This window comes from Geotrypetes seraphini, chromosome 3 (assembly GCF_902459505.1).
Source record: "Geotrypetes seraphini chromosome 3, aGeoSer1.1, whole genome shotgun sequence".
NCBI classification, from domain to species: domain Eukaryota; kingdom Metazoa; phylum Chordata; class Amphibia; order Gymnophiona; family Dermophiidae; genus Geotrypetes; species Geotrypetes seraphini.
The window spans coordinates 55,124,405-55,151,459 of NC_047086.1; the positions used below are offsets into that span (position 1 = coordinate 55,124,405).

At 41.2% G+C, this 27,055-nt stretch overlaps 1 protein-coding gene across 5 annotated transcripts in view; it reads right to left on the reverse strand.

Annotated features, from left to right (window-relative positions):
• The window catches only part of COL19A1 (collagen type XIX alpha 1 chain), an 885,342-nt gene that overhangs the window by 101,575 nt on the left and 756,712 nt on the right, over positions 1-27,055 (reverse strand). For all 5 annotated transcript variants that reach the window (XM_033936698.1, XM_033936699.1, XM_033936697.1 and 2 more), the window contains exons 46-48: positions 9,290-9,325; positions 9,077-9,121; positions 724-885 (exon numbers count right to left, since the gene is read on the reverse strand). In XM_033936698.1, coding sequence (XP_033792589.1) covers positions 724-885; positions 9,077-9,121; positions 9,290-9,325 — 243 coding nt within the window. The remainder of the gene's footprint in view (positions 1-723; positions 886-9,076; positions 9,122-9,289; positions 9,326-27,055) is intronic.

Consider the following 27,055-nt stretch of genomic DNA (forward strand, 5'->3'; position numbering starts at 1 on the left):
TTTTTATCAAGTGGAACATATAGCACAGAGAGGGCAATTCTATAACAGTACACCTATATTTGGGGGAAGGTACCTACTTTTCCTGATAGAATACTAGCATGACAGTTAAAATACATACTTATTCCAGTAATAGAGCAGATGTAAATGCTCATGCCTAAACTGCTAATGCACTGGCATTAATCTTGTAGTATTACACATGTAATGGCACAGCCATATTTCACCCATGTGTATGTCAACCTGCAAAGTAAATGCCACGGAAGATAGGTGCATTTTTATAGAATAGCGCATAACCAGAATATTGTCATGTATGTGCGCACATCTGCAGATAAATGATGGTATTCTGGGCCATTACATGTGTACTTGAGGAGAAATTCTATAAACAGCACCCTAACTTAGGGGCTGGTAGATGCACTATTGGTGCCTTAACACAGAACACCATTTGAATTGCCAATTAACTTTAAATTCAAAGCACCTACTGACACCTAAACAAAAGTGCTGGAATTGGGCCTCTGGAGGCATCTACTGGCACTAACGTCACTATAGGCATGGCTAACACCATAACCTTCTGTGTCCTAAAATTCTAATAACAAACATTATGTTGGTTTTATTTTTCAGTGAGTGACCACATTTTCATAAAGATATAAGCAGTGGTACCAAAGCTACTTGTTAGTACTGTATCTTCATAGTATCTTGAAAGTTTAATTTTACCATGCATTTTCTTACCTGAGCACCTACAGGGCCTGGAGGACCTGCATGACCTTGTGGTCCTGGATAACCTCGCTCTCCTGGTGGTCCAAGAGGTCCCATAATTCCCTTTTCTCCTATTGGACCAGGTTTTCCTCTTTCACCCTGTGGTCCTCTATCTCCTGGTATACCTGGATCTCCCTATTCCAATTTAAGAAAATAATATGTAATAAGACAATAACTGTATTAACATGATTTAGTTAAAAGAAGAACTTGTACTTTTGTACTCACTTTGGTCACACCATTTGATATTTCATAGAAACATGATAGCAGATAAAGGCCAAATGGCCCATTCAGTCTGCCCATCTGCAGCATCCACTATCTTTCTCCTCTCCCTATGAGAGCCCACATGCCTTTCCCATGCTTTGTTGAATTTAGTCTTCATCTCTACTACCTCTACCAGGAGACTATTCCATACATCTACCACCCTTTCTGTAAAAAGTATTTTGTTTGGTTACTCCTGAGCCTATCACTTTTTAACGTCATCCTATACCTTCTCATTTCAGAACTTCCTTTCAAATGAATGAGACTCTCCTCATGTGCATTTATGTAGGTATTTAAATGTATCTATCAAATCTCCCCTCTCCCGTCTATCCGTCGATCTTTAACTCTGTCCCCTTATAACGAAGACCACTGACCATTTTTGTAGTCTTCCTCTTAACTGACTCCATTCTGTTTATATCTTGATGGTGCGTTCTCCAGAATTGTACATAAGAACATAAGAAGTTGCCACTGCTGGGTCAGACCAGTGGTCCATCATGCCCAGCAGTCCGCTCTCTCAGCGGCCCCCAGATCAAAGACCAGTGCCCTGAGACCAGCCTCACCAGCATACATTCCGGTTCAGCAGGAACTTGTCTAACTTTGTCTTAAATCCCTGGAGGGAGTTTTCCCCTATAACAGCTTCTGGAAGAGCATTCCAGTTTTCTACCACTCTCTGGGTGAAGAAGAACTTCCTTATGTTTGTACGGAATCTGTTCCCTTTTAACTTTAGAGAGTGCCCTCTCGTTTTCCCTACCTTGGAGAGGGTGAACAACCTGTCTTTATCTATTAAGTCTATTCCCTTCAGTATCTTGAATGTTTCTATCATGTCCCCTCTCAGTGTCCTCTTTTCAAGGGAGAAGAGGCCCAGTTTCTCTAATCTTTTACTGTACGGCAACTCCTCTAGCCCCTTTATCATGCTCTTCTCTGGACCCTTTCGAGTAGTACCTTGTCTTTCTTCATGTATGGCGAAAAGTGTTGGATGCAATATTCCATGTGAGGGCGTACTATGGCCCGGTACAGCGGCATGATAACCTTCTCCGATCTGTTTGTGATCCCTTTCTTAATCATGCCTAGCATTCTGTTCGCCCTTTTTGCTGCTGCCGCGCATTGCACGGATGGCTTCATCGATTTGTCGACCAGTACTCCCAAGTCTCTTTCCTGGGGGGGTCTCTCCAAGTACCGCCACGGACATCCTGTATTCGTGTATAAGATTTTTGCTTCCGACATGCATCACCTTACACTTATCTACGTTGAACCTCATCTGTCATGTCGCGGCCCATTTCTCGAGCGTGTTTATGTCATGTTGCAGATGTTCGCAATCCTCCTGTGTCTTCACTACTCTGAATAACTTCGAATCATCCGCAAATTTAATTACCTTGCTTGTCTTACCTAACATAGAAACATAGAAATAGACGGCAGATAAGGGCCACGGCCCATCTAGTCTGCCCACCGCAATGACCCTCCCCCACCTAACTCAGTGAATAGATCCCACGTGTCTATCCCATTTGGCCTTAAAATCAGGCACGCTGCTGGCCTCAGTGACCTGAAGTGGAAGACTATTCCAGCGGTCAACCACTTTTTCAGTGAAAAAGAATTTCCTGGTGTCACCGTGCAGTTTCCCTCCCCTGATTTTCCACGGGTGCCCCCTGGTTGCCGTGGGACCCTTGAGAAGGAAGATATCTTCTTCCACTTCGATGCGGCCCGTGAGATACTTGAACGTCTCGATCATGTCTCCCCTCTCTCTGCATTCCTCGAGTGAGTAGAGCTGTAATTTATCCAGCCTTTCCTCGTACGGGAGATCCTTGAGACCCGCGATCATCCGGGTGGCCATTCTCTGGACCGACTCTAGTCTCAGCACATCCTTTCGGTAATGCGGCCTCCAGAATTGCACACAGTACTCCAGGTGTGGTCTCACCATGGATCTATACAATGGCATAATGACTTCAGGCTTACGGCTGACGAAACTCCTGCGTATGCAACCTATGATTTGCCTTGCTTTGGAGGAAGCTTGCTCCACTTGATTGGCAGCCTTCATGTCCTCACTGACGATCACCCCTAGGTCACGTTCTGCTCCAGTTCTGTTAGGATCTCGCCATTTAGGGTGTAAGTCTTTCATGGATTTTGGCTGCCCAGGTGCATGACTTTGCATTTTTTGGCATTGAAGCTGAGTTGCCAGGACCTAGACCAGCGCTCCAGTAGTAGTAGGTCGTGCATCATGTTGTCGGGCATTGAATTTTTGTCTGTTGTACTCTTGGCCACTATATTGCTTAGTTTGGCGTCATCGGCGAATAATGTTATTTTACCTCGCAGCCCTTCTGCCAAGTCCCTTATGTAGATGTTGAACAGGAGCGGGCCCAGGACGGAGCCCTGCGGCACTCCACTGATCACCTCCGTCGTTTCGGAGGGGGTGCCATTCACCACTACCCTCTGAAGCCTACCTTCAAGCCAGTACCTATGTCCAGGTCATTTATAAAGATGTTGAAGAGCATGTGTCCAAGTACCGAGCCCAGCGGCACCTCACTGGTGACGCTTTTCAAGTCCGAGTATTGTCCATGTATTTCCACTCTGTTTCCTATGCTCCAGCCAGTTTTTAATCCACATGAGTATTTCACCCTTGATTTCATGGCTCGCAATTTTCCAAAGTAGTCGAACACCTTCTGAAAGTCTATATATACAATGTCCTCTAGTCCTACCATCTCTAAGTCTCTGAAAGAGTTTGTTTGAATATTAATACCTTACAAGTACTTAAAGGTCTGTATCAGATCACCTCTTTCTCTTCTTTTTTCCAGCATATACATATGCAAGTCCTCATGTTTCTTCTCATATGTTTAATGGCAGAAACCCTTATGGCCTTCCTCTGAATCGCCTCAAGTCCTTTTACATCCTTTTAGAGATATATCCTCTAAAATTGGACACAGTACTCCAAGTGGGGGGTCTCATAATACCTTGTACAGAGGCATCAGCACCTCCTCTCTTCTGCTGACTATGCTTCTGTAGCTGAGCATATTTTGGGAATGGCCACCACCTTGTCACATTGTTTCACCGCCTTGATATCTTCAGATGCCATCACCCCAAGGTCTATCTCTTGATCCATACATGTCAGTCTCTCACCTATTAGCACATACTACTCTCTTGGATGTCTGCACCTCAAATGCATCACTTTGTACTTTATTGTATTAAATCTTAGCTGCCATACATTAGATCATTCTTCTAATTTTTGTAGATCTCTTCTCATATTGTCCACACTCACCGAGAAGTCCATTCTGTTGCAAATCTTGGTGGCATCTACAAAAGGCAAACTTTTCTTATCAACCCTTCAGCAATGTTGCTCACAAATATGTTGAATAGGATCAGCCCCATTTCAGATCCCTGAGGTACTCCACTACTTACATTTCAATTTTCTGAAAAAACTCAATTTACTGCCACTCTCTTCTATCTGTCTGTCAACTAGTTCTCAATCCAGTACTTTATGTCCTAACTTTAATCCACTGAGTTTTTTTATGAGCTGCCTGTGAGGGACTGTGCCAAAAGCCTTACTGAAATCCAAGTGGACTACATCCAGTGCATGTCCACTATTCAATTCTTTGGTCACCCAGTCAAAGAAATCGATCAGATTTGTTTGGTATGTTTTTGCTATGGTGAAGCCATGTTGTTTTGGATCTTGTAACCCATTAGGTTTCAAGAAACTCACTATCCTTTCCTTGAGCAACACCTCCATTCCTTTCCAACCACCAAAGTAAGGCTAAGTGGCCTATTGCTTCCTGTCACTTCAGGAAAATGTTAAAGACATATTTCTTCTCTTTGTTGTTCTCCTGATTACCATCCAATTATAGATCCAGAATCTTACTTTAATTGCTCTGGAACCTCTGAAAAATCTTATTGTAAGCTGAATTGAATCCTTGTAGAAATTTTGCAGGATATAAGAAATTGTATGGTATGGTATAGTTTCCCACCTCTTCGCTGTCTCTGCTTTTGTAAAGAAGGATCAAATCCGCTGTTCTCCAAGCCTGTGAAATCTCCCTCATCTTCAAGGACCTACTAGAACCCCTCTGAGCTCTTTCAAGATTCTGGGTTGGATGCCATCTGGCGCCATGGCTTTGCCCATTTTCAGTTTTTCAAGTTGTTAATAAACACTTTTTTCCATAAATGGTGTAGTATCAACTTTAATTTCAGATGCACCTTTTAACAGATGATGGAGGTCATGCTCCTAGATTTTTCTCAATGAAGGCAGGACAGATGTATTTGTTAAAGTACCGCTGCTTTTTCTTCATTGCTATCCACACAGCAATTTACAGTATCTTTCAATCTCACAATTCATTTTCTAGCCTTCTTCCTTTCACTAATACACCTGAATATTCTCATCTTTTAAAAATGTTTTTAGCCATTTGTTCTTCCACCAGAGCCTTCACCAGCCTTATTTCTCTCTTGACTTTCAGTTTTATCTGGTAATCTCTTCTGTTTTCCTCATCTTGCATTCCTTTATATTACATGAATGCCACATTTTTGTTTTTATTTTGTCAGCAACTTTTTTGGTGAACCATATTGGTTTCCTTTTTCTCTTGTTCTTATTAACTTTCCTTATACGAGGGTAAATCAAAAAGTAAAGGCAAAATACATTTAATGACTTTAATAGAAGTAACTGTGAACAATTGAACATATCACTTTTCCTCAGTCCCCATGCAAAACATTTATATTCCACATATCCTACAATTCTATGCGGATTACAAATTTTTCAGGTACTCAAGCATTTTTCCCTGTCTCAGCAGGCTCCCACTCTATCTAATGCACCTGGGGCAATGGGGATTAAGTGACTTGCCCAGCTCTTTCTTCATGAAATGCCTCCATTTTAACAAGTCAGTATATTTAAAATCCAGGATTTTGAGTTTTGTATGACCACGTTCCACTTTAGTCTGTATATCAAACCATACATTGTGATGATCATTATTTGCCTGATGGGACCTACTCTGACATTGGACATACTGTTTACAAGTCAGTTTCAGTAGAAAAATTTCAGTGCTGTGCATGGATCTGACGCCATACTGCATGTTATGAAGGGCATCTACCTTATGTAGGTATTCTGTCAGCTGGGAGTTGGTGTAGAACTCAATCAGTTTAGCAGGACATGGGATTTCCACTACCAGTCTAAAGTTCTCTGGTTGGGTTGGGTCTGAGCCCACTGTTTTGGAGACAGGGGTCAGGGCAATAAGAGAAAGATTCCGGATAGTGACCTTGCTCTAAACTTGTATTGACAAGGTTGGTTAGCCACGCAACAAATGAGTGTGGTGCATGGGACAAGAGATGGGATAGGCAGCTGTTTAAACTGCTTTGCTTCTTCACTAGTCTATTTAGTAGGTCTGAAATAATCTCTGTGTTGACGGGATTAAATTTATCCCAGCCACTATCCGTTGGGATGCCTGCTTCATTGTCCTTAGTTGATTGATCTAGTTCAATGAAGTTTTCAGAAGCAGAACCGCAGAAGGCAAAAACGAATAATTTTCAAAGGACTGTGTGAGGAGCTAGATAAACTAAAGGTGGACAAAATTATGGAGTTGGATGGCATACATCAGAGGGTACTAAAGGAACTTAGGGAAGTTCTGGAGGCTCTGTTGGCTGACCTTTTCAATGCTTCTCTAGAGTCGGGAGTGGTACCAAAGAACTGGAGAAGGGTGGATGTGGTCCTTTTCCACAAAAGTGGAAGGAAGAGTTAGGGCATACAGGCTGGTAAGTCAGGTTTCAAGTTTTATTTAAACTTTGATTAATCACTTAATCTTATTTCTAAGCGATGTACAAAAAATAAAAGTTTTAATAACATTCAGGGTGGTACATACCAATACTTACATTGCCAATGGAGAAGGGAGGTAAGAAATACAATATAAATTAGGAAAGAAACGAATATGGGAAAAACATAAGGTAGGGATTTGAGAAAGGAAAAGGAGAAAATGAAAAGGGTTAAGAAATAGTGTTAAGATTGAAAAGGAGTTTATCCTAGCTTAGAGAGTCAGAGATCAAAGGCGTCCTTAAAAAGAAAACATTTAAGATTGCTCTTGAACCTGTTGAGAAGACATTTCTCTCTTAAATAAGTGGGAAGAGAGTTCCAAGTTTGAGGTGCAGTGACTGAAAAAATATATTGTCATTTTGTATTAATGACTTTGAGAGAGGGGACTGTTAATAATTGTTGATCATTTGATCTGAGTGATCAAATGGGAACATAAGAATTGACGCTGCTGGTTCAGACCAGTGGTCCATCCTGCCCAGCAGTCTGCTCAAGCAGTGGCCCTTAGGTCAAAGACCAGTGCTCTAAATGAGTCCAGCCAAACCTGCGTACGTTCCAGTTTAGCAGGAACCTGTCCAACTTTGTCTTGAATTCCTGGAGGGTGTTTTCTCCTATAACAGACTCCAGAAGAGCGTTCCAGTTGTCTACCACTCTCTGGGTGAAGAAGAACTTCCTTACGTTTGTACGGAATCTATCCCCTTTCAGCTTTAGAGAGTGCCCTCTCATTCTCCCTATCTTGGAGAGGGTGAACAATCTGTCTTTATCTACTATGTAGGATATCAGAAGTCTGTCAATGAAAGATGGGGCCTTGGCGAGAAGTGTTTTAAAAGTTAATAAACAGATTTTATACGTTATCCAATAGGATACTGGAAGCCAAAGGGCTTTCTTAAGAAGTGGAGAGGCATGATCAAACTGGTTGAGTGGAAGTTGACAGAAGGTAGTGATAAATGGGGATCACTCCAAGGATGTGCTGAAAGGTTCGGTTCTTGAGCCTGTCTTTTAAACGATATTGCTGAACGGCTGTCCGGTAAGATTTTCCTCTTTGTGGATAATACCAAAATCTGCAATAGGGTAGATACCTCTTATAGTGTGGATAAATGAGAAAGAACCCGGTGAAGCTTGAAGAATGGTCCAGAATTTGGCAGTTAAGATTTAATGCTAAGAAATACAAAGTCATGCATTTAGGCTGCAAATACTTGAAGGAACAGTACAGTTTATTTATTCAGTTTTCCTATACTGTTCCTCTAGAGGAGCTCAGAATGGTTTATATGAATCAATCATTTTTCCCTATCTGTCCTGGCAGGCTCACAATCTATCTAATATACCTGGGGCAATTTGGGGATTAAGTGACTTGCCTAGGATCACAAGAAGCAGCATGGATTTGAACCTACAACCTCAGGGTGCTGAGGCTGTAGCTTTAGCCACTGTGCTACATTCTCCCCCATAAAAGAGGAGCGGGATTTGGGTGTAATAGTATATGATTATCTTAAGGTGGCCAAACAAATAGAAAAGATGATGGTGACAGCAAGATGGATGCTTGGGTGCATTAGGAGAGGAATGGCCAGTAAGGAAGTAATGATGCCCCTGTGTAAGATTCTGTTGAGATCTCATTTAGATTATTGTGTACAATTCTGGAGACTGCATCTTCAAAAAGATATAAACAGGACGCAGTCAATACAGATGAGTTCTACTAAAATGGTCGGTGGTCTTCGTCATTAAGTTTATGGGGACAGACTTAAAGATCTCAATCTTTATAGTTGGAAGGAAGGCAGGAGAGGTGAGATATGATAGAGATGTTTAAATACCTATATGGCATAAATGCACAGGAGGCTAGTCTCTTTCATGAAAGGAAACTCTGGAATGAGGGGGCATAGGATGAAGTTGAAAGGAGATAGACTAAAAAGTATCCTCAGAAAATACTTTGTCATGGAAAGGGTGGTGAATGCATGGAATGGCTTCCCATTGAAGGTGCTTGAGACAAAAGTGTATCTCAATTCAAGAAAGCTTGGGACAAGTACATTGGTTATCTAAGGGAGAGGAAGATAGCATGAATAGGTAGACTAGATAGGCCATATGGTCTTTAACTGCCTTCATTTTTCTTACTCCACTGGAGACAGAATAACATTATAACCATGGCCAAAAGCAGAAGAAATAAACTTCCTATTAAACCCCAACCATGCCAAGAAACAAGCATGCCTTATTGTAACATCCTTTCAATTATGTTTCCTCTTCTGGTATCAAATAATGAGAGCGGGAGATATAAGGAAAAAGGAAAATAAATAATAAAAACTAACATACACGTTCTCCCTTGGAGCCTCTGTCTCCTGCTCTGCCTGGTGCACCCTGAAAAATAAAATTGTGAAGTTTGGTTGGTAAAGAGTACATCCCTGCTCACTTGTTCAGTGAGGAAATAAATTACGGCATTAATCTATACAAATGACTGGAAAGATTGTTCTACTACTTATCTGTGAAGCATGAAATAAATTAACAATTTAAATTTTACCGTCCTACCTGTGGACCTGGTAATCCATCTTTTCCATGTACTCCCTACAGAGAAATAAAAACATGTTTTAATGACAACTTGTGTTACTTCATGCATAAAAATAAGAAATGAGAAGGGAATAAATTTATCCACTACATTTGTTGTTCTGAAGATAATGGTGCTGCAGGTCACAGTGAGATATGGCAGTTCATATTCTGCTTGTACACCCCTACATATTTTCCTATATTTCTCCTGATGCCATCATCATTATTTCATTAAGCACTGCTTATTCTGTTTCAACCAAAGACAGTTACGTTGCTGAGATCTTAACCTTGGTAGGCAAATGAGTGCTTTCTGGAGAGCTGCTATCTACCCATTAGCCTATCCTGTAGGAGCATGTGTACACTGCAGTCAAATCCATCGAGGGAGTTGGAGCATGAAAAACTTGTTTGTGTGATTCAATTGTTTTCTGGTAAGATTGATGAGATAGCTTGTCACATAAAGAGCTTACAAGCGAGTAGAGGAGAAAATCTTGAAAAATACAGCAATGCTGCCGAGTTAAAGCACTGAATGAACCTTTTCTGAGAGTGACTACAGAAGAAAGTACATGACTTGGCTACTAACGATCTCTGCAGCTCGGTGTCAGAGTGGATTTTGTGAAATGTGTAAATTTCTCCATGCAGCAGACCGAATTCATTCCCTGCAGCTGGTGTACCTAGATACAGAATAGGCACTAATTGGGACATGTCACTGTCAGCAGAGATGAAGAATACAAAACAAGTGGGTAAATACGAGCTGGTGGTGGTGAGTGTTTTGCTGACCTCTCCTGGTGTTATTGCTGGATATTCAGTGCTGAACTGTGTCTAAACATTGGCAATGAATAGCCACTGGTCAATATTCGTAGCAATTTGGCCAGAAATGGTTGCTGACTGATCAAGTCATTTGCTGAAGGCTATCTATTACTTTGTAGTGACATTTAACCAGTTTTTGCTGCTGAAAATTAGTGGCTAGTGCCTAAGAAATAAACAACTATTTTGGGTGTGTCCGGAGGCAGAGTCAGCACTTGGCCAGTTAAGTGCTGATATTCAGCATAACTGCATAAATAGGACCATAAGAAAGTCAGTTCTATCTTTATCTGGTAATGTTGGATATTGACTTAACCAAATATGTGTTAGCCAGCTCTGTAAAAAATTGACATTTAGGCCTGGATTCTCTAACTGGCACCAAATTTTGGTGTCCAAACTCAGGAAAAAACACAGTTTAAATGTTGTTTTTGACTGAGTTTCAAGGCGCCTATAAATCTCGCCTCCATGGGTAATTTGGGCTGCCTAACACCACTGTGGGTATGGTTAATGCCGCAAGTGGTGTTAACCAGCCTAAAGCACCTATGTAGGCGCAATGCATGATAAAGATAGGTGACGGAAATGTAGGCCTGGAAAACCCTATCTTTCCCGAAGGCGCAATTTTTGGTTCATTCCTTTTCATAGCCCATTGGGACAGAGAGGGAAATTACTTAAAGTACCTGTATTCTTCCTAGCAACACCCAACGATAAAATCAAGGACACCACAATACAAGTGAATGGATCGGATTTTCCCCTAGAACAAACCTTAAAAGTACTGGGAGTCACTTTAGACAAACATCTAACCCTGGAGAAACACACCAATCTAATATTTAAGAAAAGCATCTCAGTGCTCTGGAAACTCCGCACCATAAAAAAATACTTCGACGACACCTCTTTTCGTCTGTTAGTACAATCCTCCATTCTCAGCATCCTGGACTACTGCAACATCATTTACCTGGGCTCTTTGAAGAAAACCATCAGGAGACTGAAACTGATTCAGAACACCGCCATCCACCTCATCTTTGGCTTGAACAAATGGGAACACGTCACCCCCTTCTACTATAAATCGCACTGGTTACCATTTGAATCCAGAGTCCTGTTCAAGTTCTCATGCTTCTGCTACAAAACAGTATTTGGCATGTCACCAAGATACCTCAACCCACACTTCAATTTAAACTACAACAATAAGAGCTCCCGCAGAATTCACCTGTTCACCTTCCCCTCACTAAAATTATGTCATTTCAAAAGGTTCCTTGACAAAACCAGGCGGCTAAACTGAACCCATTGCTAGCCCAAATTGTGCTCGATGCCCCCGCCTACCTTGACTTCATAAAGTAACTCAAAACACACTTATTCCACTGGACCGGATGGAATTCACCCGAGAGTATTACAGGAGCTGAAGGTAGAAATCGGAAAAATACTGCAAAACCTTGCCAACCTGTCAATTAGAACTGGACAGATACCAGACAACTGGAAGATAGGGAACGTCACCCCAATTTTCAAAAAAGGATCAAGAGGAGAACCGGGCAACTACAGACCGGTGAGTCTTACGTCTGTCCCTGGAAAGATAGTTGAGGCACTGATTAAAGATAGCATAGTCCGGCACTTGGATACACACGACCTGATGAGAGCCAATCAGCATGGCTTCAGGAAAGGGAAGTCATGCTTGATGAATTTACTAAAATTCTTTGAAACAGTAAACAAACAAATTGATAATGGGGAACCAGTGGACATAATATACTTGGACTTCCAGAAAGCGTTTGACAAAGTTCCACAGGAAAGACTTCTCAGGAAATTACAAAGCCATGGGAGACATACTAAGGTGGATAGGCAAATGGCTGGAAAATAGAATGCAGAGGATAGGCATAAATGGGAAGCTCTCAGACTGGGAGAAAGTGACTAGCGGTGTGCCCCAAGGCTTGATTCTTGGGCCCATCTTATTTAATATTTTCATCAACGATCTAGAAGAAGGAACGTCCAGTGAAATCATTACATTACATTACATTACATTAGTGATTTCTATTCCGCCATTACCTTGCGGTTCAAGGCGGATTACATTCCAACTAAAAAACAGGAATTACATACAAATTAAAAGGAATAGAATAAGCGATGACATAGAATTTTTTTAGGTAATAAACATTGGATAAAGAGTTACCAAAGGGAAGTGGAGGTCTTTAGGAGGTAAGAATATGGTGAAATTATGGGTTTTAGATAGCATTTGATAGGTAAATGTGTTGATAAGAGTAAGAGGTTTTAAGAGTGGGTGTGGTTAGGACTGTTTCAGGGCTTTCTTGAAGAGTATAGTTTTTATTTGTTTTCTGAAAATCTTGTAGTCTGGGGTGGTTAACAGTAGGTTGGAGATTTGGTTATCCATTCTTGCAGCTTGAGTGGCTAGGAGGCCGTCGTATTGTTTTGACCGTTTTACTTCCTTGATCGGGGGAGGTGTGAAAGGGGAGTGCGTTTTTCTATGTCTGGTTGAGGTAGCTTGGATGAGGCGATTGTTTAGGTAGGCTGGGCTGTATCCATTTAGGGTTTTGAATATCATGCAGTAGAATTTAAATAATATTCTTTCTTGGATTGGTAGCCAGTGTGAGTTGATGTAGGCTTCTGTGATATGATCATGTTTCCTCAGTGAGTAGATGAGTCTCAGAGCAGTATTTTGGATTGTTTGTAGTTGCTTGGTCATCGTGGCAGGGCAGGGGAGGTAGAGGATGTTGCAGTAGTCTAGCAATCCTAGGATTAGGGATTGCACTATGAGCTGGAATTGTGATCTTTCAAAGAATTTCCGGACTTGTCTCAGGTTTCTCATTATTGCAAAGGATTTCTGTATGGTTTGCAGACGACACAAAGCTATGTAGGACAATCAGATCACAAAAGGACAGCGAGGAACTACAGAGAGACTTGAGCCAGTTAGAGAGATGGGCAGAGACATGGCAGATGAAGTTTAATGTGGAAAAATGCAAGGTAATACATTTGGGCAGAAAGAACAAGGAGCACGAGTACAGCATGTCTGGTGCAACTCTGGGTAAGAGTGAACAAGAAAAAGACCTGGGGGTACTGATAGATAGGACCCTGAAACTGTCAGTACAATGCGCGGCGGCGGCAAAGAAAGCAAATAGAATGTTGGGCATGATAAAGAAGGAAATCACGAGTAGATCGGAGAGGGTCATAATGCCACTTTATAGAGCAATGGTCAGACCACACTTGGAATACTGTGTCCAACACTGGTCTCCCTATCTAAAGAAGGATATAAAACTGCTCGAGAGGGTGCAGAGGCGAGCAACGAAGCTGATAAAAGGTATGGAGAACTTGAACTACAAAGAACGACTAAGAAAACTGGGACTGTTCTCCCTTGAGGAGAGGAGACTGCAAGGGGATCTGATTGAGACTTTTAAAATAATAAAAGGAATCGAGAAGATAGAGCAGGACAAAAAGTTATTTACGATGTCAAATGTGACTAGGACAAGAGGTCATGGACTGAAGCTGAGGGGGGACAAGCCCCGGACAAATGCCAGGAAGTTCTGCTTCACACAGCGAGTGGTGGACACCTGGAACGCTCTCCCGGTGGAGATTGCTGTGGAACCCACCGTTCTAGGATTTAAGGGCAAGTTAGATGCACATCTCCTCGAGAGGCGCATAGAGGGATACGGATGACTAAGTTTTCACCAGGTTACACCTGGCTGGGCCTCCGCTGGAGCGAATCACCGGACTTGATGGACCCAGGGTCTGATCCGGAGATGGCAGTTATGTTCTTATGTTCTTATGACTGAACTCTTAATACACTTTACTTCTACTTTCTTTCACCACCACCCACTATGGCCAGGAATCTCTTCCTACTCCTTTTTTATTGTACATTCCTAACCGGTTAACTTCAATGACTTCATTGTTTGTACCTCTGATTAACTGATGTGAACTGCCTAGAACTCGCTGGGTATGGCGGTATACAAAATAAATTATTATTATTATTATTATTAGTTTTTATTTGTTTTCTTGTAAACCGCTTCAAAGCCAATGTGATTTAGTGGTATGTAAACTCTGGATTAAATTAAATCTCTGCCCACAGTTGTGGTAAACCCTACCATCTGAATTACCATGCAGTAAATCTTTTTTTACCACAGCGGCAAGTGCGGTGCACCTGCAGTATTGTTTGCCACATGGCATACTGCTCTCCAACTTCGGAAGAAGGTACTATCTTTCCAGACACAGTATTCTCTATTCATGAGGAACTCTTTGACCCAGTTAAGATTAGTTCCCTAATACCTAGTTCACTAAGTTCATTCAGAAGGAGCTTGTGATCAATTGAATCAAATGCAGCTGATATGTCAAACTGCAGGAGGATTGACTGTTGCCATTTACTGAGCATTTGTTGATGTTGGTGTTTAATGTGAGTAGTAGTAATTCAGTGCTGTGCTGGGGCCTGAAACCATACTGAGAGGGGTGGAAGCAAGAGTATTTTTCCAGGTAGGCAGGGAGGGAAGGAGGTAGGTAGGGAGGGAAGGAGGTAAGTAGGTAGGCAGGCTGGCTTCGGGGGTGGGACAAATTCTGGAAAGCAGTGAGGGGGACATGGAAAGGAGGCACTGGGGGCACTAAGGACATAGGAAAGAGGCAGTGAGGGCACTAAGGACATAGGAAGGAGGTACTTGGGGGAACTAAGGACATAGGAAGGAGTACTGAGGGCATATGAAGGAGGCACTGGGGGCACTAAGGCCACAGGAAGGAGGCACTGGGGGCACAAGGCCATAGGAAGGAAGGAGGGAAAGAATAGAAAAGGACAATTGTTGGGCCTGAGTGCAGGAAGAAAGAAATGAAAGGATATACAGAAGGAAACGCAACGAGAGACTCATGAAATCACCAGAGAGCAAAGGTAGGAAAAATGATTTTATTTTCAATTTAGTGATCAAAATGAGTCAGTTTTGAGAATTTATATCTGCTTTTTATATTTTGCATTATATTTGTCTATTTTTCTATAGTTACTGAGGTGACATTGTATATTTTAAAGTCATCTGCCTTGCCATCTTTGAAACCCCCCTAAATATGAAGATAATTAACATTTTCTCTGCGTATAGTGTGCTTTATAGTTTTGAAAAATTTTATGGTTATCATTATGAATTAATAAGATATGTGTGTATGAAAAATGAATGGAAGAAATTGGGGGCGGGACTGACAATAGATGTCCTGTTTTGATGATAAAAATAAATGGTCACGTTAGCAATGGAGGAATAGGTGATTCCATGGAATGTTAGAGGGGCTGAAGAAGTGGCAGGAGCTGGATTAAATGTTGCGCAACGTGTATTTAATGGTTATGCTGCATTGCAGCTAAAGTTTCAGATTAAAGCCCAGGATTGAGGGGGAAAAGTACTGCAATGGTGGAAATTGCTGGAAGCTGGGAATTTGAGTTAAAAAGAAGCTAAGAAGCTGCCTGGTAGTACCTTCTGAAGGTAAAGGTTAGTATTTAAAAGCTACTCAGGGAAGTCTGTTGAACACACTTTGGAAGTAATGCTGAAATAAAATGTTATAACCAAGAAAAGTTCAACTAGGAATTCTGATGTAGCACAATGACACTTTCTAATACATGACCTGTAGGGTTCTTGGGTGGCTACAATCCATTAGAATTATACAGAGAGGTCGAACCCGCTCCTCTGAGCAGTAAAGTCTCAAAAGAAGCATTAGCAGGTTTTTTTCTTGCTAGTGGAAATGGTGGAGTTTATTGAATGCCATCTTCACCATTTATCTGTGTGTTAGAGGCCTATGAGGGAATGTGTGTGTTAAGCCACAGACTAAATCTAGAAGACTGTTGAAATTGAGGCCTGCTTCAAGAGCAGAGGAACAGCAGAAGGATTTGGAACTGTGTAATTCCTGCCCAGGGGAACATAAGCAGTGACTTAGTAAAGCTATTTTCTAGAGAAGCTAATCACTTTAGTTTTATTTTTTTAGTTCATGACTGAGCTGTTGGGGCAAGTGCCCAAAAGGACTGAAAGCTTGAAGTTGAAAGCCAGAGGAACCAGGACCAATGGAGGAAAACTGAGAGTAAAGCCTTTAAGTAAAGATAAAAAGCTTTTCTAGTGAAAATAACTGTTTTCCTACATACACATTGATTTACAGTTTACAATAAAAAAAGAATTGTTCTAAGCAGAAGTGAATGGAATTCTTTTTCCTCTTGTGCATGCCAGTTTTATAGTCCTCTAGCCTCTAAAACTAACCGTTCGGTCTGATTTACCTGTGATCAAACTCTAGGTTGGGTAGTTGCCCAGCCTATACCCGGTCAGTGTGTGTGTGTAGAGAGAAAAAGGACTAATTTGGGGACAGGAAGCGATTAGAAGGGGGTACAAAAGGTAATACAGCCTCTCCTCTATCTGGATACTTCCAAGATTCCAAACCATCCCTCCTTCTTCCCCTCTCCCTTAGGTTCCAAACTCCTTCTCTGCTCTTCCCCCAAATCCCCTTCATATCATGTTCTTGAGCCTTTATCCTTCTCTCCTTCCAGAACTCGTCCTCATTCTTTCTCCTCTATCCATCCTTGATACCCACCTCCTCATCCTCAATCAGCCACATAATCTTTTCCCATTTGCATCCCCAAAACATATGAATAATATACAGATACACAGGAAAGGGTGCAAAACTACGTTCATTTTAAATGATTAACATGCAAAATCATGTAAATTTATGAACTGCACCATAGAATTGTTAAAAAATTTCAGAAACATTGCTACAGACTTTTCTAAATCTTGTTGCTCTTTACTCCTGAGTTGCTGCAGAAAACTGGAGGCTGTGACAGTAATGAACCTCATGCTTCCAGTAATGGTGAACGTTTGCTCTAACTGATAAATAATTCCTTAGATAATTATAGATATTAAAGTACAGTCAGACGTTTGCAGGAGTGAAAACAGACTATTTCCAAATTGCTTTCTCTAATAGCTTAAGGAGGAGTAAAACTTGAAATGAATGTCTTCTAATTGTCTATTTAATATGAGATTTATGTTTTTACATCTCATTGCTTTTGTTTCCACGCCAACACTTCTCAAATATCTTATCACACAATGTCATTTATGATCAGTCAGAAAAGTTTTACAAAGTCATTTCTGCCCTCCTAAAGTTAAAGTTCTGATGAGTTCATCTTTTGCCTTCTAGGCTCAGTTTAGGCTTTTGGAATAAGGCAGATGCTGTAATGTGCATAAAAAAGGACATCTTGACTTTAAACAAAGCTGACTACTGCTGTTCTCTGGAGATAAAGGAACTTACATTTTATCACAGCATATAGCCAGATTGATTGAAGTACAACATGGAGGCAGAAAGGGGGAGACTGTGAACTACCTCATCTCTCTTGTATAAATGGCTTAAAAATAAGCAATTTTGTTAAACCTTTTTTTTTAAAGTGGGGTTTCTAGGAAACCACAGGTTTCAGGTTCAGGATGTGTAGTCACTTTTCTAAATCAGCTAGATTCATTAGAAAACAGTTTGATCATGTACTAGGTAAGCAGCAAGGCATTAAGTGGGAAAGCTTTAGATAGATAGATAGATATAAAAAGTTCACTTCTTTCATGAGCTATCTGATTTTCCTTCAAAAAAATTTAGTAATAACCATTTATAAGCTGTAAAATCATTTTATCTGGCCATGTTTAAAAACAGAATATTCAATAAAGTAATACTCTCAGATGATATACAGTAATGTATATATAATACTGGAAAGCATCCTGGAAGTTGAACATGAAGCATATTGGCCACTAGATGGGGATAATTGCTCTGTACTAAAACCAAATGGACTTGGTGCCACAGTAGAACAGGAGACATACATTATTATTATTTTCTTGCAGCACAGAATTTCATTTTGTTTATAAAGGGCAATATATATTCTCCTTTTCAACCAATAGACATAAAAGAAGCTCCAACCTGCACTTCGTTTCCCCCCCAGTTAGAGGATGCAAATTAAAAATTCATCACCAATATCTTCTCTCTTATCAAGCAGCATTATGGGGCAACGATCTGAAACAACTACTTACGCTTGCCAATACATATAGGGATTTTAGGAGACGAATGAAAACATACTTGTTCTTAAAGTACATAGGTAACTGACTCGCAGAATATCTCTCTCAATACCAGACCTCCAGATCTGCTAAACAATAGACACTAACTATGTCAATTCTATTCAATTTGTAACATTCTCTATAATCATTGTAAAATGCATAGCACTTCACGGTCCTGCGGTATATAAACTGTGTTGTTATTATTATTATTATTATTATATGAGCAGTCTCTGCTCTTTGGGGTGGCTTTGTAGATTATATGTAGTTTAGCTAATAACTGTACCAGGTACTTGAGACCTGGATTGGCCACTGTTGAAAACAGGATGCTGGGATTGATTGACTTTTAATCTAACCCAGTGTAGCAGTTATTTTCTTATCACACACCAAAATCTGATCCCTGGCATTCTGTAAATTTGCTGTGGCACCAATGGCTACAGTGCTGAGATTGCCACAGAACTTGCACAGACTGGGAACAGCACTGAAATAAAATTAACAGCTAAAATGCATGCTATGAACATACTGTAAGGGAGCTTATATATTTTGTGTAGTTTCTCCTTTTCTCCCCCCAACACTTCTGGCTGCTTCTTACTCCTTCCACTGCATGTTCTGATGGGCATAGCAGCCAACTTTTCAAAATTGATGGGGGGGGGGGGGGTGTGTGGATAAACTCAATGGAAATTACCCTATCTTGGACACAGTTAAAGAATTTGTTCAATATTGGGGATGCTCAAGCACTCCTGGCACCCACAGAGCTCGCTCCTAGGCTGATGGTCAGAAGTGGTGATGTGCATCCTCAATGATTTGGATAAGAATATATCTTTTACATATTGCATATATTAAATTGTAAAAATATTACGTTCTTAGTAATTACTATTTAGAATCAGACGTTGATCTGTTATGTTCCAAAGTTTCCCTTTCATACAGTGCTATAATGAAATGTTTTGTAAGGAGACATAAAAGACCCAAGTTGTGGTGTTGTATAGTAACTAAGTGAATGTACTGTAACTAGCACATAGGCAGCAGAATGCTGTTTTGTTTGGTGGGGTGGGGAGCCCAAAGGCTCCACCCTAGCCAGCCGAATCCTGCGGCACATCCTCTCGCCACCTCTGGACTCCTCAACCCAATTCCTCCCGGTGCTATACTTTTAATTCTTCAGTCAGCTGCTGCGCAGTGTCAATGTGCAGACCAGCTCTGGAACCCTTCATTCTAATTCTGGGGCAGGCCTGCTCATTGCCACTGCGCAGTGGCTACCTGAAGATTTAAAAGTACAGCACCGGGAGGGGGTTGGGTGGGTGGCAACCGACCGGTGACCGCCAATCTTTGAGGAAGCCATGGCCCCTGTAGCCTTCCCTGTTCCGTGATGCCCATGAACTAGCTACTGTACTTAAGTAAACATTTTGTCACTTTTACTTGTAAAGAAGTACAGTACAGGATAACATTTCTTATTTTACTTAAGTAATATTAGTTTTACTACTTTTACTCAGTTACATCAGATGCTTGCAGGTAAAAGTAAAAGTGGAAGCAAGGTGCAAATGTTGATTTCTCAGTAAACCAGGCACAGGATTTTGCTATTGCAAACGTGATCACCCAGAGAATCATCTCATCCTAAATTTTGATGATAAAACAGTCTTTGCTATATGGAAGTCAAGAGTTTCAGAGATTCCCTCAATCAAAATCTGCAGACCCAGTCAAAAGACATTGGTAATATTGCAACCTGGCCCGATTAAAGAAACTTGTTATCAGACTGAACAATCCACTTTCTACTAGTGCAGTTGTTGAGTACCTTTTTAGTTATGCTGGATGACTGACTCAGAAGCACACTCATATGAGTGACAGTCATTTTCAAAAATGTAGTTTTACTAACAGCAAATAAACCTCTCCTTTGTCAAAAGCGTAGCGCTGGCCATGGTGTTAGTAGCTGCTACGCTCAAAGAAATTCTATGACCATCGGAGTTGTTACTGCCGCAACTGGAACTAAAAAATGTGTTATGCTTTTGTAATAGGGGGAGGGGAGACATTGAATTGTAACATTAACAATCATTGCATTCAATGCTGTAGCCATTTATGCTGTATATGTATTTACTCAAAGTATTTTATTAGGCAATTTTTTTTTACTTTCAGTGAAGTAACTTTTTTTCTGGTCTTCACTGTACTATTAAGTACAAAAACATACATTTATTTTTACTTTTTATTTAAGTACTTTTGACCAACACTACCCAGTTGAATGTAAAATAGATAGTAGTTTTCCTAAAGGCAGAAGGAACAAAATGTTTCCTACAGCTTGGAAAAGATTCTTATCAAGGCATCTTAGAAGGAACTTAGAATAGATCTTCAGAGTCAGAGTAGGAGATAGAGAGTGTGGGCTAGATTCACTACAGCTCACCTTGTTGGGCGATCCGTGGCCAAGTCTTGTTGGGTGACCGATTCACTACGTGTCCTCATGCAAATTAATTTGATCAGAGGCACGACCCACAGCGACCCCCATGGATCGCTGCAGAGTGATTCAGACGCATGTGCAGACCGCACAAGAAAGGTCAAAACAAGGGGGAGGGGGTGGGGTGATGGCTGCAGTTTTAAGTGGACAGAACACACTTTAGCCAGAACATGCTGCAGCTAGATGGAAGAGAACATGCTTTTAACCCATGGGTTAAAACCACAGGCTCACATTGCAGGGATGGGGAGGCAGAGAGCAAGAGAGTTGGCAGGAAAGGGGCGGCAGCGACTGGTCTTGAGTAGTCGCTTCTTTTTGGATCGACCAGCCCAATTGGTGTTTCTTCTTCTGTTTAGTGAATCACTGCCTTCCTACTTTGCATGCCATTTCCCCTCATTTGCATGGATGGATCGGATCGGGTGGGAGGTTGATCAGCCAGGAGGTTAGTGAATCGAGTTGGGGAATGCTCGTAAACTGGTCGGGACACAATTGGTAAGCTTAGTGAATCTAGCCCTGTGTCTGAATTCAAAAGGGCCTGGGATAGGCATATGAGATCTTTCGGAGAGAGAGAGAGATAATGGTTACTGTGGATGGGCAGACTAGATGGACAATTTGGCCTTTATCTGCCATCATGTTTCTGTTTCTATGTTTCCAAACAGAAGGGAGGATGCTCTTGCTTTCATAATCCTCAAGGAAGGGAAGGATCCCCTCCTTGAGTGTAGAGTTCTACTAGGATACAATAAAGAGGAGTAAACTGATCATCCAAACAGCATAACCTACTGTATATACTGCAATGCTATTCAATAAGGAGAAGAGCTGTACAGCATTTTCTTATCTGTAACAGGTGTTATCTGAGGACAGCAGGCAGATATTCTCACGTGTGGGTGATGTCATCCACGGAGGCCAGTATGGACAGTGCAAAAAGTGTACTGTCACTTTAAGAAATTTCAAAGTCTCGATTCTGCCTGTACTGTGCATGCGCTGGCGCCTTCCTGCCTGATGTCAGCTCATGGGACCTTCAGTTCATTAAAAAAGCTAAGAAGCCAACTAGGAGAGGAGGGGTGGTTTTCAAGTTTATTATATATTTGATATCCCACCTATCATTACGTCTAGGCCAGTGGTTCCCAACCCTGTCCTGGAGGACCACCAGGCCAATCAGGTTTTCAGGATAGCCCTAATAAATATGCATGGAGCAGATTTGCATACCTCTCACTTCCATTATAAGCAAATCTCTCTCATTCATTCTCATTCATTAGGGCTAGCCTGAAAACCCGATTGGCCTGGTGGTCCTCCAGGACAAGGTTGGGAACCAGTGGTCTAGGCAGTTTACAATAAAAATACAGGGTTATAACCAAAGGGGAAAAACAAAACAAAACCCATTACATAACAATACATCATACTAAAAAGTCAATTATAAAAGCAAAAGACAAGAAACATATAGGAGGGAAAGGGGGAAAAAATACAATATTCAAAAAAAGGAAAATAAAGGCCTGATACATTGGGAAGGGGAAAGAGTAATGAATTGCACTACCTACCGGAAGGAATTTCTTAAGAGGCAAAAGCATCCTTAAACAGAAAAGTCTTTAGATTTGTTTTATATATGGATAAGGATGTTTCACTCCTGATATGCCATGGAAGCATGTTCCATAGTGTCGGGGCCACCATAGAAAAATAGTCTTGTGTGTTGTTTCACAGAAAATATAATGAAGTGGTAGAATTAAAAGGAGAGATTTTTGGGAAGATTGTAATGGTCGGGAAGTAGTATGTGGGATCAACAGTTTGGTGATGAAAGCTCGTATGTTTTCTTGTTTTGTTTTGAAGACGAGAAATAAAATTTTAAAGGCGATGCGGTGGGAAATGGGCAACTAGTGTGTGTGTGTTTCAAGAGAGTGGTAACATGGTCGTATTTTTTAGCCTTATAGATGAGTTTTACCGCAGTGTTTTATAAAATCTGAAGGCTGATTTCTTTTTGATTTATATCATGGTAAAGAGAGTTACAGTAGTCCAGATGATTCAAGATCAGAGTGAATAAAGATATTGAGTGATTTTTGATCTAGTAAACTTGAGATGGAATGAATCATTTTTAACTTGAAGAAACATTTCTGGTCTACTGAGCTGATTGATAGAGATAGATCTGGATACTACTGACCTAGCATCTAAAGTGAATCTCTGTATATCAAAACTTCAAGCCTGGGCTCAGTCGGTCCTGATGAAGCTTAATACAATTAAATCCAAATTATTATGGTTAGGCCCAAAATTGGATTGTCTTTCCCTTTCTGTAGCTTTGGTTTCTGGATCCTCCTTACAGATTGAGCTTTCTGCCAAGTTTTTGGGAGTCCTCTTTGACTCCTCTCTCAAGGATCAAATTAACTCTGTGGTCAAGAAATGATTTTTTAACCTGTGTTTGTTGAGGAAGGTCAGACACCTCTTTCATCATCATCATTTTTCCATATTAGTTTAGTCAATTATATTATCTCGCCTTGATTACTGCAATGTTATCTACCTCAGTACCACAAAATCTTGCCTTTATAGATTGCAACTGATTAAAAATACTGCTGCAAAATTGATATTTGGGAAACATAAATTTAATCAAGTGACTCCATTGCTCTAAAGCAGGGGTGCCCAATAGGTCGATCGCGATCGACCGGTAGCTTGCCAAGGCAAAGTGAGTCGATCACCCAGGACTCATAAGAACATAAGAAGAGGTCCATCGCGCCCAGCGTTCCGCTCCCGCGGCGGCCCATCAGGTCTATGACCTGTGAAGTGGTTCCTGACCATTTCTATAACCTACCTCTGCTTCTATCTATACCCCTCAATCCTCTTATCCTTTAGGAACCTATCTAAACCTTCCTTGAACCCCTGTACTGTGCTCTGGCCTATCACAACCTCCGGAAGCACGTTCCATGTGTCCTCCACCCTCTGGGTAAAAAAGAACTTCCTAGCATTTGTTCTAAACCTGTTCCCTTTCAATTTCTCTGAGTGACCCCTAGTACTTGTGGTTCCCCACAGTCTGAAGAATCTGTCCCTGTCTACCTTCTCTATGCCCTTCAGGATTTTGAAGGTTTCTATCATGTCTCCTCTAAGTCTCCTCTTCTCTAGGGAGAACAGCCCCAGCATTTTCAACCTGTTAGCGTATGAAAAGTTTTCCATACCTTTTATCAGTTTAGTCACTCTTCTCTGGACCCCCTCAAGTACTGCCATGTCCTTCTTGAGGTACGGCGACCAGTACTGGACACAGAACTCCAGGTGCGGGCGCACCATTGCACGATAAAGCGGCATGATGACTTCCTTCGTCCTGGTTGTGATACCCTTTTTAATGATACCCAACATTCTGTTCGCTTTCTTTGAGGCTATCGCACACTGTGACGATGCTTTCAATGTTGTATCCACCATCACCCTCAGGTCTCTTTCAAGGTTGCTCACCCCTAGCAATGCTCCCCCCATTTTGTAGCTGAACATCGGGTTCTTTTTCCCTACATGCATGACCTTGCATTTCTCTATGTTAAAACTCATTTGCCACTTTTTTGCCCACTCTTCCAGTCTCGTTAGGTCCCTTTGTAGGTCTTTGCAGTCTTCCGTGGTTCTAACCCTGCCGCAGAGTTTGGTGTCATCAGCAAATTTAATAACCTCACATTTCGTCTCCGTCTCCAGATCGTTAATAAATATATTGAACAGGAGCGGTCCCAGCACTCACTTTGCCTTGGCGATCTATCAGGCCGATCAGTCTTCCTCTCCCCGACGTCAATTCTGCCATCAGAGAGGAAGTTCGGGCCAGCCAATCGCTGCCTGGCTGGGCGGAACTTCCTCTCCGAAGGCAGAATTGACGTTGGGGAGAGGAATGCTGGTCGGCCCGAAGCAGGGAGAGCTTGGGGTGGCGTCGGCGCCTGTTATCCATTGGTGGCGGTTTGGGTCCTGTTCCCCGATGGCAGCGGCAATGGCAGTGGCTTGGGGAAGGGCAGGGAGAAAGAAAGAAAGGGTGCAGGCTGGGAGACAGAAGGAAAGAAGAGAAACAGAAAAAAAGAAAAGGGGCATGAAGAGAGAAAAAAGAAAGGTCAGGGAGAGAGGAAGAAAAAGTTGGGGGAGGGAATGAGGTGTGGAGGAGAGGAAGCATACAGGCTGAAAGAAGGGAAGAAAGATTGGATGCACAGTCAGAAGAAGAAAGTTCAACCAGAGACTCATGAAATCACCAGACAAGGTAGGAAAAATAATTTTATTTTAAATTTAGCAAAGTGGAGGCAATATTACCACAGTTTTCAAAGGAATTTGCCCAAATAACTTAATAGTTAACTGGGTAAATTCCCAGAGATGAAAACTTCTCTTCACTTACTATGCACAGTTCTGAATTTATATCCGCTGTCTATATTTTACAATATGGTCCCCTTTTACTAAACTGCAATAGTTTTTAGCGCAGGGAGCCTATGAGCGTCGAGAGCAGCGTTGGGCATTCAGCGCAGCTCCCTGCGCTAAAAACTGATATTGTGGTTTAGTAAAAAGGGAGGGGGGTGGGTATTTGTCTATTTTTGTATGGTTGATACTGAGGTGACAGTGCATAGAGTCATCTGCTTTGACCTCTTTGAAAAAAACCCTGAATAGGAATGATAATTAACATTTTCTATGCGTACAATGTGCGTTGTGTTTTTTAAAATTTTATTGTTGGTAAATCATTTTGACTTTGTCATTTTAAAAGTAGCTCTTGAGTCAAAAAAGTGTGGGCACCCCTGCTCTAAAGTCTCCAATGGCTCCTGGTTTATGTTAGAGTTCAATTTAAATGTGCTTGTGTTGTTTTTAAAATCCTATATGGTATCTTTACTCCTCTCCTTCCTTTATCTTGGAATGCTTACGCTTACAGACTTTCTTTTGCAAGAGGTAACCAACAATTTAAATTATCTCTTCCTTCCAAAAAAGGGATTAAAGGAGTTTAGATTTTTAGTCAATCTCTGATCTTTAAGTTTTCTCAACTTTGGAATGATCTTCCATTTCTTTTAAGGAGTTCTGGCTCACTTCAATTTTTTCGCAAATCTTTAAAAACTACTTTATTTGCTAAACACTTTGAAAATTAATTTCCCGAAATTTAGTCTTATTTTTTATGGTTTTTATTTGTTAAGTTAATTATTGTAAACCGTTAGATTAGATTAGCTGATGTGTTTGTGATAAGATAATTTGTCATCTAGAATTACACCAAGTAGTTTAATGGTTGTGTCCCTTTCTTTAAAAAAAAAAATTCTTTATTTGATAATTTTAATACAATAATCTCAATGCAAGGCACAATTAGCTTATTGAATATAATTCATAAACTTAATAAGCTAATAAGAGGTTGTGTCCCTTTCTAAGTGCAATATATTTTATGCTAATTTGAGCCTGTATATTTATTTTTTAATTACAGGGGAAGATCATGGTCTTGGATTTAGAGATGTTCAGAGAAAGCATATCATTGAGCCAACAGCCTGCTGTCTTCGGATAACACCTGTTACAGGTAAGTAACTGTGCTTTATCCTAGGACAAGCAGGCAGCATATTCTCATGTGTGGGACTCCCTAGCTCAGGGGTAGGCAATTCCAGTCCTTGAGAGCCGGAGCCAGGTCAGGTTTTCAGGATATCCACAATAAATATGCATGAGATAGATTTGCATCTGAAGGAGGCAGTGCATGCAAATCCATCTCATATATATTCATTGTGGATATCCTGAAAACCTGATCTGGCTCCGGCTCTCGAGGACAGGAACTGCCAACCCCTGCCCTAGCTGAACTATAGGGTTGGTGGGTAGTTTACTTTTAAACAGCGAATACATTTTGTAGAACAGCTTGGCCGAATCAACTACCTCATCTGGAATAACTCTCTAAATAGTGAGATGGGAAAGTATGAACTGAGGACTAGGTAGCCACTTAACAGATGTCCTCAGTGGGAGTGGATCATAAGAACATAAGAATAGCCTTACAGGCTCAGTCCAATGGTCCATCAAGCCCAGTAGCCTGTTCTCACGGCGGCCAATCCAGGTCACTAGTACCTGGCCAAAACAGAAAGAGTAGCACCATTCCATGCTGCCGATCCAGGGCAAGCAGAGGCCATTGCTCTAATTTTATGTGCCATGACATGACCATCCAGTGTTAGCCCAGCCCAAGCATAGCAAAAGGATATGCAGTCCACTAGCCATGTGGAGATGGTTCTCTTGGTGACAGGAGTATCCAGTCTGTTAGGATCAAAGGACAGGAACAGTAGAGTGGAAGTTCTGTGAGGTTTTGTGTGATCCAAGTAATAAGCAAGAGCACGCTTACAGTACAAGCTATGTAGAGCCACCTCATCAGGATGGGAATGTGGCCTTGGGAAGAAAACAGGTAGAACTTGTTGAGATGAAATTCCAAGACTAATTTAGGGAGGAATTTTGGAAGGTTGCAAAGCAGTACTCTGTTATGGTAGAAGAATGGGAAAGGAGGTTCAGAAACTAGAGCTTGAAGCTTGCTGACTCTGCGTGCTGAGGTGATGCAGAATAGAAATACTACTTTCC